At 40.9% G+C, this 16,875-nt stretch overlaps 2 protein-coding genes and 1 non-coding gene across 5 annotated transcripts; 2 read left to right on the forward strand and 1 right to left on the reverse strand.

Annotated features, from left to right (window-relative positions):
• Nucleotides 1-113: 113 nt before the first annotated feature.
• LOC4341492 (110 kDa U5 small nuclear ribonucleoprotein component CLO) lies at nucleotides 114-6,049 on the reverse strand. The gene is made up of 10 exons (XM_015788380.3): nucleotides 5,152-6,049; nucleotides 3,776-3,844; nucleotides 2,495-3,688; nucleotides 2,314-2,412; nucleotides 2,050-2,208; nucleotides 1,520-1,605; nucleotides 1,234-1,432; nucleotides 1,017-1,127; nucleotides 726-932; nucleotides 114-635 (listed from the first exon to the last, which is right to left on the reverse strand). The coding sequence occupies exons 1-10, from the start codon at nucleotides 5,920-5,922 to the stop codon at nucleotides 537-539; spliced, it is 2,994 nt and encodes a 997-aa protein (XP_015643866.1). The 5' UTR covers nucleotides 5,923-6,049; the 3' UTR covers nucleotides 114-536.
• A 2,740-nt stretch (nucleotides 6,050-8,789) lies between these two features.
• Nucleotides 8,790-10,679, forward strand: LOC9270950 (uncharacterized). 2 transcript variants are annotated; one of them, XR_010742223.1, is made up of 4 exons: nucleotides 8,790-9,158; nucleotides 9,297-9,437; nucleotides 9,842-10,010; nucleotides 10,255-10,679. It is a non-coding gene; the product is annotated as an uncharacterized protein (transcript). The 2 variants fall into 2 exon arrangements; XR_010742224.1 differs by having other exon boundaries at nucleotides 9,850-10,010.
• A 1,183-nt stretch (nucleotides 10,680-11,862) lies between these two features.
• LOC4341494 (vacuolar protein sorting-associated protein 32 homolog 2) lies at nucleotides 11,863-16,548 on the forward strand. 2 transcript variants are annotated; one of them, XM_015789049.3, is made up of 7 exons: nucleotides 11,863-12,161; nucleotides 13,870-13,969; nucleotides 14,795-14,880; nucleotides 14,977-15,068; nucleotides 15,769-15,883; nucleotides 15,957-16,143; nucleotides 16,314-16,548. In XM_015789049.3, exons 1-6 carry the CDS (start codon nucleotides 12,075-12,077, stop codon nucleotides 16,137-16,139), a joined length of 663 nt encoding a protein of 220 aa, XP_015644535.1. In that variant the 5' UTR covers nucleotides 11,863-12,074; the 3' UTR covers nucleotides 16,140-16,143; nucleotides 16,314-16,548. The 2 variants fall into 2 exon arrangements, with proteins under 2 accessions (XP_015644535.1, XP_015644536.1); XM_015789050.2 differs by having other exon boundaries at nucleotides 16,322-16,548.
• Nucleotides 16,549-16,875: the final 327 nt, after the last annotated feature.

Raw genomic sequence — 16,875 nt, forward strand, 5'->3', positions numbered from 1 at the left:
ATGGTACGTCTCCAATCGTCCGAATAGATAGGTGAAAAAAAATCCAGAACATGGGAATAAAGAGTAAACGGGTACTGCAAGACATGTGTTGTATCCTTCAAAAACTCAAAGGGTGTAGAATGCTACTTGTAGTACATTAGATGGAACAATGGACAAGGACAAAAGGATCACATCAGTCATTACACCATCCATGCTGCAATCCAGATTAGATGATATCATCGCCCCTCAAAACTTATCTCCAGTTCCGAATGGCTAACTAAAACTGATAAGGTTAGATGATGAAAATGTTACAGGAAGAGATCATACATAAAGATGAAATAGATGGGACTCCCGTCTACCAAAACCATCAATCACAAAAACACCCGACCATCAACATGCGGCAGATAAAGCGCAGCAGCAATGGGCATGCGAACAGGTGAGCACTTGGCTGATTCCAAAGGTTGATTCCAGTTCCCAGTGTAAAAGAAGACATAAGCCATCGCATCTTCTAAAGATCATCAATATGAAGAAACCAATCCCCACTTCACGATTTCGAACTACATCATTTGAAGATGGAGATCAGCAGCCTGCTGCGCCAGCTCGTTCATCATGGCCTCATCAAAGAACTTGTTGATGCTCACATCCTCACTCATGCCCTGAAAATTGTGATTGTGCACTGTTTAAAAATGCTCTCATGTCTCCTAATTTATGCTTCTTCGTTAACTAGTATAGACCGTATTGCTTACCTTCCTTCGCCTAGTCTTCACCATAAACTCACGAGCAAGATGCTGTATTGGTGCTGGTTCCAGAGGCCGGAGGACAATATTCTTGTCTAAAGGGTCACCAGGAACAATAGCCCAGTGATCGAACACTGATAGGCAAAAGGCCTGTCCCTGTGTATGGTACCTCAGGTCGGTCTCAAATCCAAATGACTCTATAACAGGTAAAAATGCCTGACAAAGGTATAGAGTACTATCAGTAAGGTTCACACGGGTGACCACATAAGTTACAATGCTGAATTCAGATAAATGTCTTACCTTAACAACATAGATTGGAGTTCCTGGTTTGGGTACATCCGCTGTTACATGCCCTCGACGACGGGATAGCACCGTATATATGGCAGAGACACAGTCAATTGGTGTTTGGATCTACAAATATAAGATAGATCAGATCAACAAATTAGAACATATACATAAACAGATAAAAGGATTACCGAACAGGATGAAAATGTCTACTAGAAGCATGGGAACTAACCTCAATATAATATACAGGCTCCATAAGGCGTGGATTAGCCATTAGGAACGCTGAGTAAACCACACGACGAGCTGTTGGAATTATCTGACCACCACCACGGTGCAACGGTTCAGGAGCTATGTTTGCATTTAAGATCTTGAATTTCACATTTCTAATTGGTTCATCACACAGCGGACCTTCTCTAGCACCCCATTGAAACCTGTGACAATAGAGTAAACATAATGATTAAAAAAATCATGGCATTCCAAAAATATGGAGTAAACATAACATTGTGCATTATGCATACCCTTGAACAATTGAATCTTTGACTGCATTGAGCAAGTTTTTATCCACCTCGACTGAAAGGGTGTCATCTAAGAGAATGTTAGGACCCTGTATGTGAAGTAACATGCATTCAGTACACAATGATGGAAATATGGTGTTGGTAAAATTGATAATTTAGTACTACCTCCGTTTCAGGTTACAAGACTTTCTAGCATTGCCTACATTCATATAGATGTTAATGAATCTAGGCACACATATATGTCTAGATTCATTAACATATATATGAATTTGGGCAATGCTAGAAAGTCTTGTAATATAAAACGGAGGAAGTAGTAAACTCAGGCACAAACAGCAAGTCAAAAATCAAGTGCACAACAATTTGCAGAGTTTACATGAAAATCAACAGGGTAACAAGGTTCATGCAACTTTAAAAGAAATAAGTTCACAGGAGGTAATACCCGATTTTGTATGGGGTTTCTAGTTAAGTAAAGTTCAGAGTTAAAAGAACACCTCATGCAACGCCAAGTCAATAAGCAGTCTGTAACATCTTACCTGCTTTTCAGGCCCAAAAGCCCATATTGACCTTGCTGCTAGCACATCCCACTGGTAGCGTTGACGAAAGAAGTCAGTGATTTCCTTTTGCCTTGAGTCCAGGCTAACAAGGCCGTTCTCAATATCTTCAGCCAAGCCCTTTTCCAATGGTTCAGCAACCTGCATTTGAGTTACCGAATTAGACAGACACAGATCACCATTTGCCATGACGAAAGAACTGGAACAGCCAGAATCAAACCAGAAAACACACCAAGAGTAACTAACCATGGTAATTTTGTTCCTCTTGTTGGGTGTTTCAGCAAAGCATTTCATCGAAGAAGTATCAACAACTGTTTCACAAAATGTCACGACTGGATCTGCAACCTGTGCACACACAATGTATCAGAAGTAAGTAAATCTTCTCTGCCAAAAGAAGAGGGAAGAATAAAGTAAAACATAAATATACCTTCACTTCTACCTCAGAGTAAAGCTCTCTGAGGTCCTTCATTATAGAATCTAGATAAAGCTCACCAGTCCCAAGGATAGTGTGTTCTCCAGACTCTTCCACCTTAGTAACAGCAAGAGGATAACTCTTACTGATTTTACGAAGACCTTCCACCATCTTAGGGAGCTCACTTGGGTTTAGAGGCTCAGCTGCTATTTTCACGACAGGTAGAGTATTGAAACGTAGAGGTCTAAATATGTAGACATCTTCATCCATCTTCATAGGACATATAGTTGCAGTTTTCATAATTGATGCATCTACACCTTCAATAAGAACCCAAGAACCAGCAGGGGCTTTACTAATTGGAACACGGTACCGTGCCTGATACACCCACAACTTAGTAACCTCTTTCACAGTCATATCTTCTTCATCATCAGGAGAATAGCCTTCTCCAAGAACACGCACAGTTTGCCCAGTCTGTATTGTGCCACTATAAACTCGTCCAAAGGCATCAAAGACACTACAGTCAGACTTAGGATACAACTTTGTAACATTAACCATAAGGGGCGCATGTGGATCACATTTTTTCATAGCATCCACAATAGTGGAATCTTGTGGACCAGTGTATATGTGTTCTATCTTCCTTGGAGCAGCATCCTTGACAGAGGGTATGTGTTTCACTAGCATGTCAGTAAAGCCAGTAGAAGTCCCGAAAATTGAGCGACAAGCTAATCTCAGCAAAGGCCTAACATTAAGCTTATAAGCTGCATTGCTCAGCGTCACACCCAGCTCAGAAAGAGTTGCTTCAACCTTACCCTTTGACTCCCCAACAACCTGACTATATATTTTGTACAAAGGTTCAAGGACAAACTCAACAAATGATCTATTAGCTCCTTCCTTTGGAGGCTTCTTTTTGAAGGTTCTAGTGTCAGGGTGATAATATAGGTCTCCCCATAGACGCGATGCAAATTTCTCATGATCAAATTGAATCCCATGGATCTTTAAATAAAGATGAGCAAAAGATTGCAAGGTAAAAGACCAGCCTGCAGAACCACTTGCAAAACAAACATTTCCAGCAGCAGGATCAACCAGTTGAGTGCCACCTACTGTGGTAGAACAAGACGAGATGAGATCATTGATCGCCTCCAGTGTATGCCGTAGCTTGAAATATGCATCATTAGGTGGCAGCTTTAGCTCTGTAATCAATCTATCAACCTGCAATAACACAAAGTAAGAGCAAACTTCAATTTCGAGGTGCTAGTGGAACAAGTTGCAAAAAGAGAATGAAAATGTTATGGCTACCTTGTTAATCACGACAACAATGGGGAGTCTTTCTTGTGTTGCGTGACGAATCGCCCTCTCTGTATTTACCTATTCATCAATGAATGTAAATAAATAAATAAATAAATAATATATACTGCATTCCCCCAACAAAAAAAAAAGTAAAGGCACTGTATACATACAAGCAACAGTATACAACACACTTATCTATACTCAGAAGATAGTGCCAGTGGTGGTCATGGATCTGATGGATGGCCATCCACCACTACAGCCGCATCGCACTGCATTTTTTTATGGATTTTGTTCCCTGATTATCCTTATATTACACGATAAACCTTCCACAAGTTATTCTCTTATTATTTGGCCTTCAAATGTCACGATTTACATGGAAAGGTCCAAGATAAACGAGTTGTCATGTATTTACTTAGTGCATCAGTTATTTCACAATTAGCATGTGCAAACACCGAATGTTCTTGGTAACAAGTGTTCGATGCTAAATCACATCAATTTGTTTTGAACAAAATTAGGACCTACATGATTCATTTTTATCTGTAGCAAACACACAGGCACTTAGCTAGTCTGTAACATTCTCTCACAGCTGTGCACATATCCCCCATATTTACATATTGTGCACAAGCAACTGGTACCTTTGCAAATATGTCTAAACTGCAGTGGACCATATAGAATCAGATGTTCATGTTATCTAAGTTCTTCAACCGATGAGTATTGAGCCAAGCTGCTTCTACCGTTATTTGCTAACAGTTGGACACTGTCAACTAGCATTTTCATGTTCTAGTCCATGTTATTGCTTAAGAATGGAATATCTTTAATTAAGATAATCTCACCATCAACTAGTCACAGTGACAAGCACAAACTAACAGAATAATAGAAGATGGCAGTATCGCACAACTTAAATGCAAAATCTGTTGATGGTTCAGCCAATTTCTTCTCTGTTATAACTTATATAGAAGCCTAGTCTAACTTTTAAAGCATTCGATACCATGGACAAAGCCACAGCACTCCATAAGCTGGTCATTTCAAAGAACAACAAGACATCTCCTATTTGTACCATTTATGTTGTCTTGGTTGGATGTATATGGTGCTATTGCAAAACTAAATACATGCTACATTCCCTTCTAATGAAAATCAATAAAACTGTCACTGCGGAATTGAGAATGCCAAAAAAATGGTGAAGGTACATTCATAGCAAATTTCCTATAAAACTAATTAGGTTGTCCAAACTATGTTATATAAAAATTAAACAGACCAAATGCACAACAAAGTATTCGCATTCTGACTTTACTTTAAAGTTTAAACATAAACATAACTAGTAATTCCAGCTTAATTTGTCATTATAGCAAGCAGTTAAGTTTAGTGCAATAGGATAAGTCAAATACCATAACACCCTCGGCAGCATCGACAACAAGCACAGCCCCATCAGCGATCCGCAACGCGGCAGTCATCTCATCGGAAAAATTGACATGCCCAGGTGTGTCCATGATATTGCACAGGTATGACTTGCCATTCCCTCCCTCAAGCACAAGGGACATGGGCACGGCCTTGATGGACACCCGCCGCTCCTGCTCATCCACCCGGGTGTCGGTGAACCTCACATGGCGCTCGCCCTCGGAGTCGAAGGTGTCCACCTCGTGGGTCTGCTCCACGAGCATGTCCATGAACACCGTCTTCCCGTGCTGCAGGTGGCCCACGAGCGCGACGTTGCGCACCAGCGCCGGGTTGGCGGCGAGGCCGAGGAGGAAGTCGGTGGTGGCGTAGGTGGAGGTGGCCTCCGCGCGGGTGCCGACCTCGAACCTCACGACGCGTGGGGGCGCGACGATGGGCTGCTCTAGCGGCTGCTCATCCTCGTCCATGACGAGCGCCTCCACGCCGGGCCCGTACACCTCCTCGGCGGTGGGGTAGTACTTCTTGTCCTCGGCGAGGACGACGGCGCTCTGGGACGGGTCGGCGTCGTCGTCGTCGTCGCCGCCGTCGACGTCCATGAGAGCGGCGGGGCGGGAGGGGGAGCCCGACGGGGAGCGCGCGGAGGGGGAAGGGGAGCGGGACGGGGAGGGGGACGGGGAGGCGTCCGCGTCGGAGTCATCGGCGTCGGAGTCGGCGAGCTCCGGGCCGATGTAGTTGCCGAACTCGTCGTAGAGGCTGTCGTCCATGGCGGCGGCCGGCGAGATCGGAGAGGGAGGGGCCTTGCCGGCTAGGGTTTTGGGCGCCGGCGCGGGGAGGGGGGAGGTTTGGGATTTGGGTGGAAAGGGGAAGATGCGGCACTTGGGTAGTTCCTGTGGTAAAAAAAGAAAAAAAAAGGAAAAAGAAAGAAGATCGTGTGGCACTATTTTGGAAGGCAAAATTTGTACAGTCCACTCAAAATTTGTATAGTTTTTATATGAGACAAAAAAAATGTATATCTTCTCATCGACGCCATAAAAATATACTCGTTAGATGGTGGATACTGGTCACATTGTTTTATTATTTCCGTTGGAAACGGAGAGATAAACTTTCATAAAAGACAATTTTGTCCTCGGACCATTTGTATAATCCGACCAGGTCTGGTTGCAGCCAGATCCAATCCAGTCTCACTCGCTCCCCTTATCTGCCGTACTCGAACCATAGTTCTTGGTGGAGGGCGGCACGGTTGTTGCGACGGTGGCGAGGTGCGGTGATGGTGGCGGCAGATTCAAGCAGCGGCGGAGACGGTGGATCGGAGCAGCGGAGAGGCTAGGGCAGCTTCGAGAGGGGGGCGGATTCGAGCAGCAGTGAGGATACGACTGATTCAAGCAGCGGGGAAGAAGCGGGATGGATGGATTGGTGTATGCCGCCTTTAGAAGCAAAATGGCGCAGGGGTATTTTGGTACTTTCAACACTGTTTTTTCTCTCCGTTTCCACCGGAAATAATAAAATAATGCAGCCGGTGTCCACTAGCTAATTACCACATTTATATGATGTTGACGAGAAGGTACATGTTCTTTTGAGTGTCTCACAACAAAGGCCGCAAACTTTGATTGTCTTTTAGCAAATTTTGTCATTTTGGAATTAGGAATATGCTCCCTCCATCTACCTATGTGGGATGGAGTTTGAAGCTATTCAATTTGCTACAATTTTCAACCAACTTTGGTATTATCAGTTTTTCATAAGGTAAAAATCTAAATACATCCTTACCATGTCAAAATTTGATGATTTTCTGAACTTCTTCACATTACACTACACAAGAACATTTGGCATGGTAGCAAGACAAACAATACCCACGTACTTCTATCCTACTAAATTTTAGTATTACTAAACTTTGTCAAAATTTGATGTTGCCAAAATTTGGTAGGTTGATTACCCTATATTCCATACAATTTTTAGAAATACTATTATTTTAACAGCATTAAAAAATGGATAAATCTTTGTTAGAATGTCAAAGGTTATGCAGCAGGATATTTCTCAAGGTTCAAGAAACTATTTGTCCCTTTAGTAGTACACTAAAATTAATTTTGCCATGCATAGGATCAACAAGATTAATTTTGGCGAATAATTATAATGTAGATGTTAGGCTTATTAATATGAATTATCACAACAAAAGTTTACATTCTATACTCACCAAATTGTTTTTACATCCACAATATTACTAGGGCTTAGTTTGATTGTTTTGAGTATATGATAGGTCATATGAGTTCATTGATTACATTTGAGGGTCAGCACTACACATGAATGAATTAGGTATTAAAAAAGTTAAAGGGTTGTTTATAAGGTATTTTTAAAAATATATATTAACAAGTTATTTCAAAGAAAATGCATTGTTTTGAAGTTTATGTAGCTTTGCTATGATAATCTGTATAATCTTTAGCAAGAAAAAAGGAACAAGGCTAGTAGTCAAAGCTATACTATCTGGTTGATTTTGAAAAACTCGAAACGATACTACTTAAAAAAGAATGCAATTCAAGGATGGATGTAGTATATTTCTATTTGACAAATACTGTGGTAATTTCATTTAAGGGCCTAAGGTATCTTTATTTATGAAAACAGATGATTAGATCTAGCTATAACTATTATGTGATCTACCAATCATGCGATTGTGCTTTGAATAAGTTTGAATGGTCGTGGGATCTTATCAATTTGAGCTGCAAGATGCACTTTGATAGTGCAGTGTCGAGGAATATGTGGTTTCAAGTGTTCAATCTCCGCTCATAATTAATTTGTAAACAATGTTTGGAGGGACGTCTCTCCCTCCAAATATCCTTTTTCCCCTTTAGGTAAAACACTTGTTGCCTCATGAAGCATCAAAGACTACTCCGTATGTCACAAAATAAATCGATTTGTAGAGTTTGAATTTTGTTCTAAAATAAACTAACTTCTACCTTCTTATCTATCATTGGTGAGAATTATTTTAGGGGGTGTTTAGATGGGGCTAAAACTTTTTAGCCCATGTCACATCGGATGTTTGGACGCTAATTTGGAGTATTAAACATAGACTAATAAAAAAACTAATTTCAAAAATGAGAGCTAATCCGCGAGACGAATTTTTTAAGCCTAATTAATCTATAATTATAAAAAATTTACTGTAGCATCACATTGTCAAAATCATGACATAATTAGACTCAAAAGATTCGTCTCGTGAATTAGTCCAAGGATATGGAATGTGTTTTGTAATTAGTGTATGTTTAATACTCCAAATTAGTATCCAAATATCCGATGTGACATGGACTTGGAATAAGTCCCTGGAAACCAAACATGCCCTTAGTACCCATCATCTACCCATTCAACGATAGAACTTTTCATTTATTCAGGGTGTTTTGATTTTTTTTAATCCCTCGTTAAGTCTTTCTGGGATGCTATAATTTGAGCTTTTCTAGGAAAGAGGGAATACATTATAATTAATACATCTATCATATAATTCACCAACTCGTTTTACTCATCTTTTACTCTTACACTCTTACCTTCATCATTCAACGGTTCAGATCATCCGTGTAAAATCCGAACGGTTCAGATCGATCCCACCTCCACCTCCCTCAATCAGCGGACGACCCGCACGCCCCCCCTCTCTATCGCTCTCCCACCACACCTGCACCTCCGCCCTCCGCCGGAATTCCGCTCCTGCACCTCCGCCATCAGTGCTCCGCTCCGTATCAGCCGCCGCGCCGTCCTCTGCATCGCATGTCTGCCACCGATCCCCGCCGCCGGCTCGCCCTCCACGATCCTCCGCCTCCCCGCTGCACGAGGTCCTCCCGTCGCCAGGTCGTCGCTGCCGTTCTGCTCCACCGATCCCCGCCGCACGAGGTGCTCCCGTCGCTAGGTAGCCACCGCGCCGTCCTCTGCATCGCCTGTCTCCACCAATCCCCTCTGCATCGCAGGGGTGAGCTGCAGCTATGGAGTTCCTCGCCGGTGGGGGAGCAGCAGGTGAATCCCGTGAGAGGTGAGTAGTTGAACAAAACTCATCATGCAGTTCATCAGCAGGTGACCAGTCCGGAACTTGGCATCGTGGAGGTTCATCCGGATTCATCATGCATTCTGAAACAAAACCCATCATCCAGCGCTTGCCGCTTTTCCTCAGAGTACAATGAACGCGGGGTGCTCGGCGAAATGTCCCGTCCGGCTCCTCACCTGCAATGCATGTGTTCTGGAGAGTGTTTATGGATTCTGGATCTTAGACCCCCTCAACGACTTGGATCATCAGTAAAGCTTCATCTTGAAGGTGCACATCTGCCGTTGTTTCGTCAAAATACTATGCATGATCTTTAGGTGATAAAATATTGATTGAATTGTCTACTGCTATCGCTCAGAATCCATACTCCATCAATCTTACATATACACATATTTGTTGCGTCAAACACAAGCTTGCTTTCCATACATCCCTGAACAATTCAGCCTCACAACTGCTCTTGACATATCTCATTCAGAATTTTTTTTCTCAAATTAGTTGGACTGATAGAAAAATATTGCTTTTCAAGATTGTAAAATAACCAACTGACTGGGAAGTTGATGTCATATGTTGGAAGCAATCTGCTAAAATGTTAAAGAAGTGCATCTAACTTTTGTACCCAGTGAATTGCAAATCTCTATCTCGTTTTTTTATTTACAGTTTCTTTGGTTTTAAAGTAAAATAGGTTGACATGGGAACTTTACTAGCAGAGGAATGGGCTTATATTCTTGGAAAAAATACATTTCTCCATGCAGAATGTGATCACAATAATGATACTTGCTGCCATGATTTCTATCACTCATGCACGCATTGCCCTTGATGATTGTATGCAGTTGGGATATATTGGTTAGTTCACCCTCTATCTCTCTCTCAAACCATTATTTATCTTCATTCACTATTCACTTACAATTTCCCTCGTATTAGTGATATGTATTAGTGAGTTTATGAAAAAAAGATCAAATATTTAAAAACAGAGTTAGCTCCTTTGGAACGAAGACAAAATGCTACTTTGATAACTTGACTTCTCAACACCACTCTTATCTGCACACAATTTTTTTAATGACCAGTTTGAACTTTCATCTCTTTACAGTCATCAAGCAAGAAAATCCTTGGCGATTCTGGTTTATATGACTTCCTGGAAGCAGTAGGAACAACAAGAGTTACTGAACCATAAATTGAACTTGCCTTCTTCATGCATCAGATGAACCATAAAGGGAATAACACTACTACCCTCTCCAAAATTGAGCTGCTCAGGACTTCGTAGAAATTTACAGCTTCAGGACATGTGATTTATCCATTCTCTTTTACTGTTTATTCTAAAATGCAAAAAAAAAGAAATTTTGTTGTAGCTTAGATTAAGGCAGCCTCAGCTTTGTGGTTTGCCAAGCCATGTACTGATATATGAATGTGATACTTTAATTAATGTTGAAACGCATGATTATGTATTTGAACTGAATTGACTGAATGTGTCCTGGAATCGGTTTAGAACTTAATATATCAATCAGACTTTTGTTCTTTGGTTACTGGTTTTTCTGTGACATGGAGAAAAGACGTTGAAGACATAATACATCGTCGACTGAATGGGTCGACCTTATGGCTTGTTTTGCAAATTTTGAACCTTGTCCTGGATGTAGTTTATTTGGCTTGTTTATCCCTTTCGAATATATAATAACTGAGGAACTTCTAATAAGCTTCTTAACTGAACTCGCTCATATGTAAGTCTTAATTAATGTCTTGAATCTATACTTGATAGCCCAAACAATATATTGTATATCTTTTTGTTGTTTCGCCGTAGCGTTAGCACGGGCATGTAACTAGTTTTATGAAGTACGACAATTAAGATGTTTTACTATCGACGAAAGAAAATCCATATGAAACCATAGGAAGTTGACATTGTATTGAGCTCAACATTATTGAATTTTCCTTTAGAATGCTTGAATTTCCCAATTCATATAGAGTCATTGGATCATATTATTTCCGCATGTCGATTAATAACAAAGGAAAAGCATTCCATTATGGACCCCACCGGGCTCAACCAGAAGGCTCCTCCATGACGCCCATAGCCAACCCAACCCAACCCATCCGGTCTGGCCCACCCCAATGCAAAGCCCATTCTGATACTCCTTTTCACCGTGCCTTTTCAACACAACTTCAACCCCATTCTCATACTCTTTTTCACCCTACCCATTGGGCAGAATGGGCTTGCACTTAGGGATGCAAGTGGGTAGTCTCACTACCTGTATAAAAACCCGCTTGCTAGTTCATTTCCCACATGGTAGCATAAAATTTAGAAGGAAAAATAAACTAAAAGTGAGATAAACGGGCTAAAAAAACCCGCTTGCCTGCCCCGCTTGCATCCCTAGCTTGCTTAGACAAGATGGGTCGGGTTGGGTGGGGTTACTCGCACTAGCACGTGACAAAAAAAAATCCCGTAGCATTAAAAGATGTAACACGTTTGTACCGTGTTTCTAAAGAAAATTGATGTAAACAAAAATCCTAAATTACATTACGAAAATTTCCAGTCCCTACATATTTCCTTTTTTTTCCTGCACTGGCCCACAAAAGGCTCAAACCAGTAGGCCATGGAGCCCACAGTTAGCCCAGACCAGCCCATCTTGGCCCACCGTAAGCCCATTCTGATACTAGTAGCACGCGAACGAAACTTCCTTGTCATGCCGGTAACGACTCCCACCACCGCATCCTCCCCGCTTTTCCCACTCCCAACCACGACCGCGGCCGGCCGGCGAATCGCCTCGATTCCGGCGTGCGAATTCCTCCACCTCGCCGCCGCCGCTGCTCGCGACCGATCTTCACCTTCCGCTTCCCCCCCCCTGCAGCCGATTGGACTCGATCCTATCCTATCCTATCCTATCCCCGAACGGGCGATCTGGTAGGCGAGAGAGACCAGCCATGTCGGGGGTGTTCGGCAAGGTGTTCGGGAAGTCCAAGGCGCAGAGCCAGGCCACCGCGCTGGCCTCCATCGACAAGCTCAGCGAGGTGAGCCCCACTCGGTTTGGTTTTCATCCTCCCCGCCCTAGCTTTGACCAGATCCTTTTTTAGGGGAATCTATTTGGCCATCGTAGTAGCGTGGTTATGAATTACCCTTAGATAATCAGGTGAAGTGAATGATGTGATGATGTCCAGGGTGCGTGGACACCGATATGAACCTGATTGGCGATTAAGCTTTTCTTGAGTTGACTGGTGGTTGTGATCCGCCGTCTTACTAGGTTGGAAGGCAGAATGGGGAGGCTTTGTGCTAAGAGGGGAACGATCCTTACTTCCTCGCGTGAGAGATGATCACATATTTATGCCACCGGATATACGAAGAAGGGATAATGTTTCCTCATAGGATGCCTAAGATGAGATATATACAGAGTTTCTGATATAACGAGAACTAACCTAGCCTCTTGGTTTTAGTCAAGCGATGGAGCGTGGGGAACTAAACAGTATATGTTCGTGCGTGGAAAGGTTGCTGCTATTTCTTATTTCCATATGAACATTAAGTTTGAGGGCTTGAGTGTGGGGGAAGATAGGAATTTAGGATTTCGCATGTTTCTTGTTACAGTGGTTTTAATTGGTGTGACTACTCACGTCAAAAGCCACTAAAAATAGGGAAAATGTGGGTATTTCATGTACTCTGTTATCTTCTTCTCTGGATTCTTCAGCGGCTGAACTATCAATGTTCCAAAGGATTTATTGACTGGCACTCTGGCGAATTACACAAAATTGGATATACTATTTACTCCAGTGTGGCTTTGATCAGGGCTGTCTCCAGGAATTTGAGGCCCTGGTGCAAAATGCACATTGGGGCTCTAAAAATTATGCCATTGTTACTGTTTTTTACTCGGTGATCTATTCAACCTGTGATCGCTACTAACTTCGTTAGCAATATTAGCATCAACTCGAACAATTTCAGCGGTTTGAGCCTTTTTTAGCATCATCACCGTGACCTCATGTTTGATTTTTAGAATAAAACTAAGATTGTTTCATAACATATCTATCAAGAGTAGTACTCTTTTGAGATTGAAGTTGAACTACTGCTACTATTAGTCTTTGTTTCTTCTTAAGCTTTTCATAACCATATTCATTTCTTATTTCTAGAAGATGATGAGGGTTGAGGAATAGTACATAAATTCTAGGGCTTAGCACGATAAGAGAAGAATAAAAGATTGAACAACCTTGAGGACATCTGCATGAACTGCATGAGTAATGACGGCAGAGAGACGAACAGCCGGATGGTTCGTGAGAAGGGTGCTCAAAATACGAAACAATCAGCATCAAGATAACATATTAGTACGTACTAATCAGTATGGGGTATATATTTAGGGGTTGATGGGCCTTTCTTTTTTTCCTGGTTAAGCACATAAATAAGATAACTGGTGGCTGTGTGCATTTCATGCAGAGGCCGGGAGTGAGCTCAGTTAGAATGTATCATCTTGTGTATTTGACTGAGTTTTAATAAAGTTTCCATTATCGAAAAACTTAATAAGATAACTAAGATTTGGGGCCCCAATATTTCGGGGGCCCTGTGCAAGCGATCAACTCGCTCTTGCTTATCAACGGACCTGGCTTTGATAAGCTTTAATGCCTTTCACTTCTTCATATTTAAAGAGTTTCTTGCATAAGGACTACAAGAATGACCATAGTGTTTATTTACTGATTTATTGTAGTTTGTGTATGACAACTAACTTATATTATGCACCAGACTCTTGAAATGCTGGAAAAGAAAGAAAATTTGCTAGTGAAGAAAGCGAATCTTGAGGTTGAGAAGGCCAAGACCTTCACTAAAGCGAAGAATAAAAGAGGTATACTATATCAGCTCCAAGAAATTCATTGATATTTTAGCTTTCTTCTCTTCTGTTCATTTTGGTCTATTGCTATTATGATGTATCATCACTTCTAAATTTAATGAAAGTATCGCTGATAACGTTGTAGATTTTGATTTTGGCCCCATATTGCCTTATGTGGCAATTAGCACCCAAGATTACTAATTTTTCTATTGTTAGGCCATGTGGTATCCAGTAAAAACAACTTGCTATTTATGTACTGGTTTTCCACATAAAACTATCATCTGATACATTCACTAAAATATTGTATGATGGAAGTCTTTTCTTTAGAGCTATCATGCTTCCACACAATCCTTCTGTATAAACAAACTATTTATAGGTTTTTCTAATTTTCTCCTGTGGTTCTCTGAGCCATTTTGCTAAATAGACATCATACAGCTACTGGCATGTAAATGGTGTTCCTTCCTCATGTGCTCCAGTGCTCTCTTTCCAATCATTGGTTCCAAGTGCCTTGCCTATGCCTGCTGACTGTTCTACTAAAGATCTACACCAGAGAATGCCATATTTATGCAACTCAACATATGTTTCTGTCTAAGTTCTTAAGTTTTTGCAAAGTCCATGTGTCTGTTTGTTTTGGGTGTCAATGCGAATTTTATTATTGTCTGGTTGCATGCCCACATCAGTACATGTACACATGCACCCTCTTGCTTTCATCCGATCATATGCTTCTTTTCTGTTTCACACCGTGTAGTTTCATCATAACAGACAATCTGCATGAGTTCCCTTTGGAGGCAAATGTTCTAATGGGACAGTGACTTACCTTCGAACTTTTCTTTCTTGTAGCTGCAATACAATGCTTAAAGAGGAAGAGATTATATGAGCAACAGATTGAGCAGCTTGGTAATTTCCAATTAAGGATACATGATCAGGTGATGTCACAAATAAACACGTGCTTTGACTTTCCTTGTGGATCTCATTATGCTTGCTAGATATTTATTGTGTTTCTCCTCTTGTTCTGATTGTAGATGATAATGCTGGAAGGTGCAAAGGCTACAACAGAGACTGTTGATGCATTGAGAACTGGAGCATCGGCGATGAAAGCAATGCACAAAGCGACGTATGTAACACAATACATATGGCTCAGTTTTCTTTGCTATTGATTTTCTCTTTGATTTTATTTTCTGAAATTTCCATACTTTGTGAAAAAAAAAATCACTGTTAATGTTCACTGCATCGGCTGGGCAACTTAGCTCCCATAATCCATGAACATTGGTACGTATGATTGAAAATTGTCCAACAGAATAAGGTAGTGTTCTGAAATGGTAAAATGTAGATGAAATCTGATGTATGATCTACTTGTTATAGGGATATATTAATAAATATTATAAATTATTAACCTAACACTATTATAACAAGTGGTCTAAACAATGCAGTACAAGTTCTTTCTCTAGAAATCGTATTTTTAGAAGCGTGGAAAAAAAATAATTAGTGGTGCAATAAGATTGTTTGACGACTTGCAGTTGCAGGGCAGTATACTTGCCAGGGAAGTCTTAAGAGCTCAAATAGCATATAGTTTATGTGCACTTAAACTCTAATTTGTAGGTTTTGTATAGTAAACTATTACTGATTTATAAGGTGTTCTAGTGAGATTGGTGAGTATCCACGTCTTTATGCTACTGTGCTTCAAGTAGTATAGTGTGCTTTAATTGTTTCATTTGAGTGAATCTAAATTTAACTGAATTGGCTATGAGGCCAAAGTCCTTTTTTCTATCTCTTTTGATTCATTAATTGCAGAGTCTAATTGTTTTGCTTTCCAGAAATATTGACGACGTTGACAAGACAATGGATGAAATTAATGACAATATGGAGAATATGAGGCAGATCCAGGATCTACTATCTGCTCCTATTGGAGCTGCAGCTGATTTTGATGAAGTATTTCTCATTCTCTCACCATGCACCACTGTAAAGGAGAAAAAGAAAAACTAATATGTGCTGTTTTTGGTAGGATGAGCTGGAAGCTGAATTAGCAGATCTGGAGGGGGAGGAATTGGAGGCAGAGCTTCTAGCACCTACAACGACTGCCCCTACTGCTCCAGTGCGTGTACAGCAACCAACTCGGCCTTCTGCCCAGAGCAGCAAAACTGAAGATGACGAGTTGGCAGCTTTGCAGGCAGAGATGGCTATGTAATTAGGTATTTCCCTGTATTTTACTAGCTTAATCAGTATTGAGCGAAACACACAAATCAAACAACTTCCAAGTAGATCTACTTACATGTTTACTAGCAATAGGTTGAAATAGTTTTTTTTTATTAGCTGCTTGCCTTGGATCAGTTATTTATTTACTAGAGTTCATACTTTGCAGTTTTGCAGGCTTTGATAGGGTCATGCCAAAAGATCAGATACTTCAAATACTCCTATATTGGACTCTGGTGTACTCATGAAGATCTTCCTAGGAAGATGTCAGAGACACAGAAGCAAGCTGCATGCCAGCCTAACCCGTTATGTATGGTATCATGTCATGTTACTGCCTTGTAAATCAAACAGAGCTATTTGAGCACATTATGAGCTAATAAAATGTACTACCCGTGATGGCGTCATTATGATGTGTTTCAGTCTGTACCATATCGTTTTGACGTTTTTAGTGTAGGTCAATTTATAGTTTCTCTTGATTCGAATCTGAAGTACTACATTGATGGTCGAATATAGACAGTTCTCTAAATAATGTGAATGATGATTGTATAGGGTGCTGTACATTCCTTCAGTTGTTGGTACTGTCGACCTGTAATAAATTATTAACCTAGGCTTTGTAGCTGTCTAAACAGTGATGTATATTAGTCGTGATAATTGGACACATTTAAACAATTCTATCACTTAAAAAGCTGAAAAAAAATTGGGCCTGTTACTGGTGATCTGTTGTAATAATC

Source organism: Oryza sativa, chromosome 6, assembly GCF_034140825.1.
Source record: "Oryza sativa Japonica Group chromosome 6, ASM3414082v1".
NCBI lineage: Eukaryota > Viridiplantae > Streptophyta > Magnoliopsida > Poales > Poaceae > Oryza > Oryza sativa.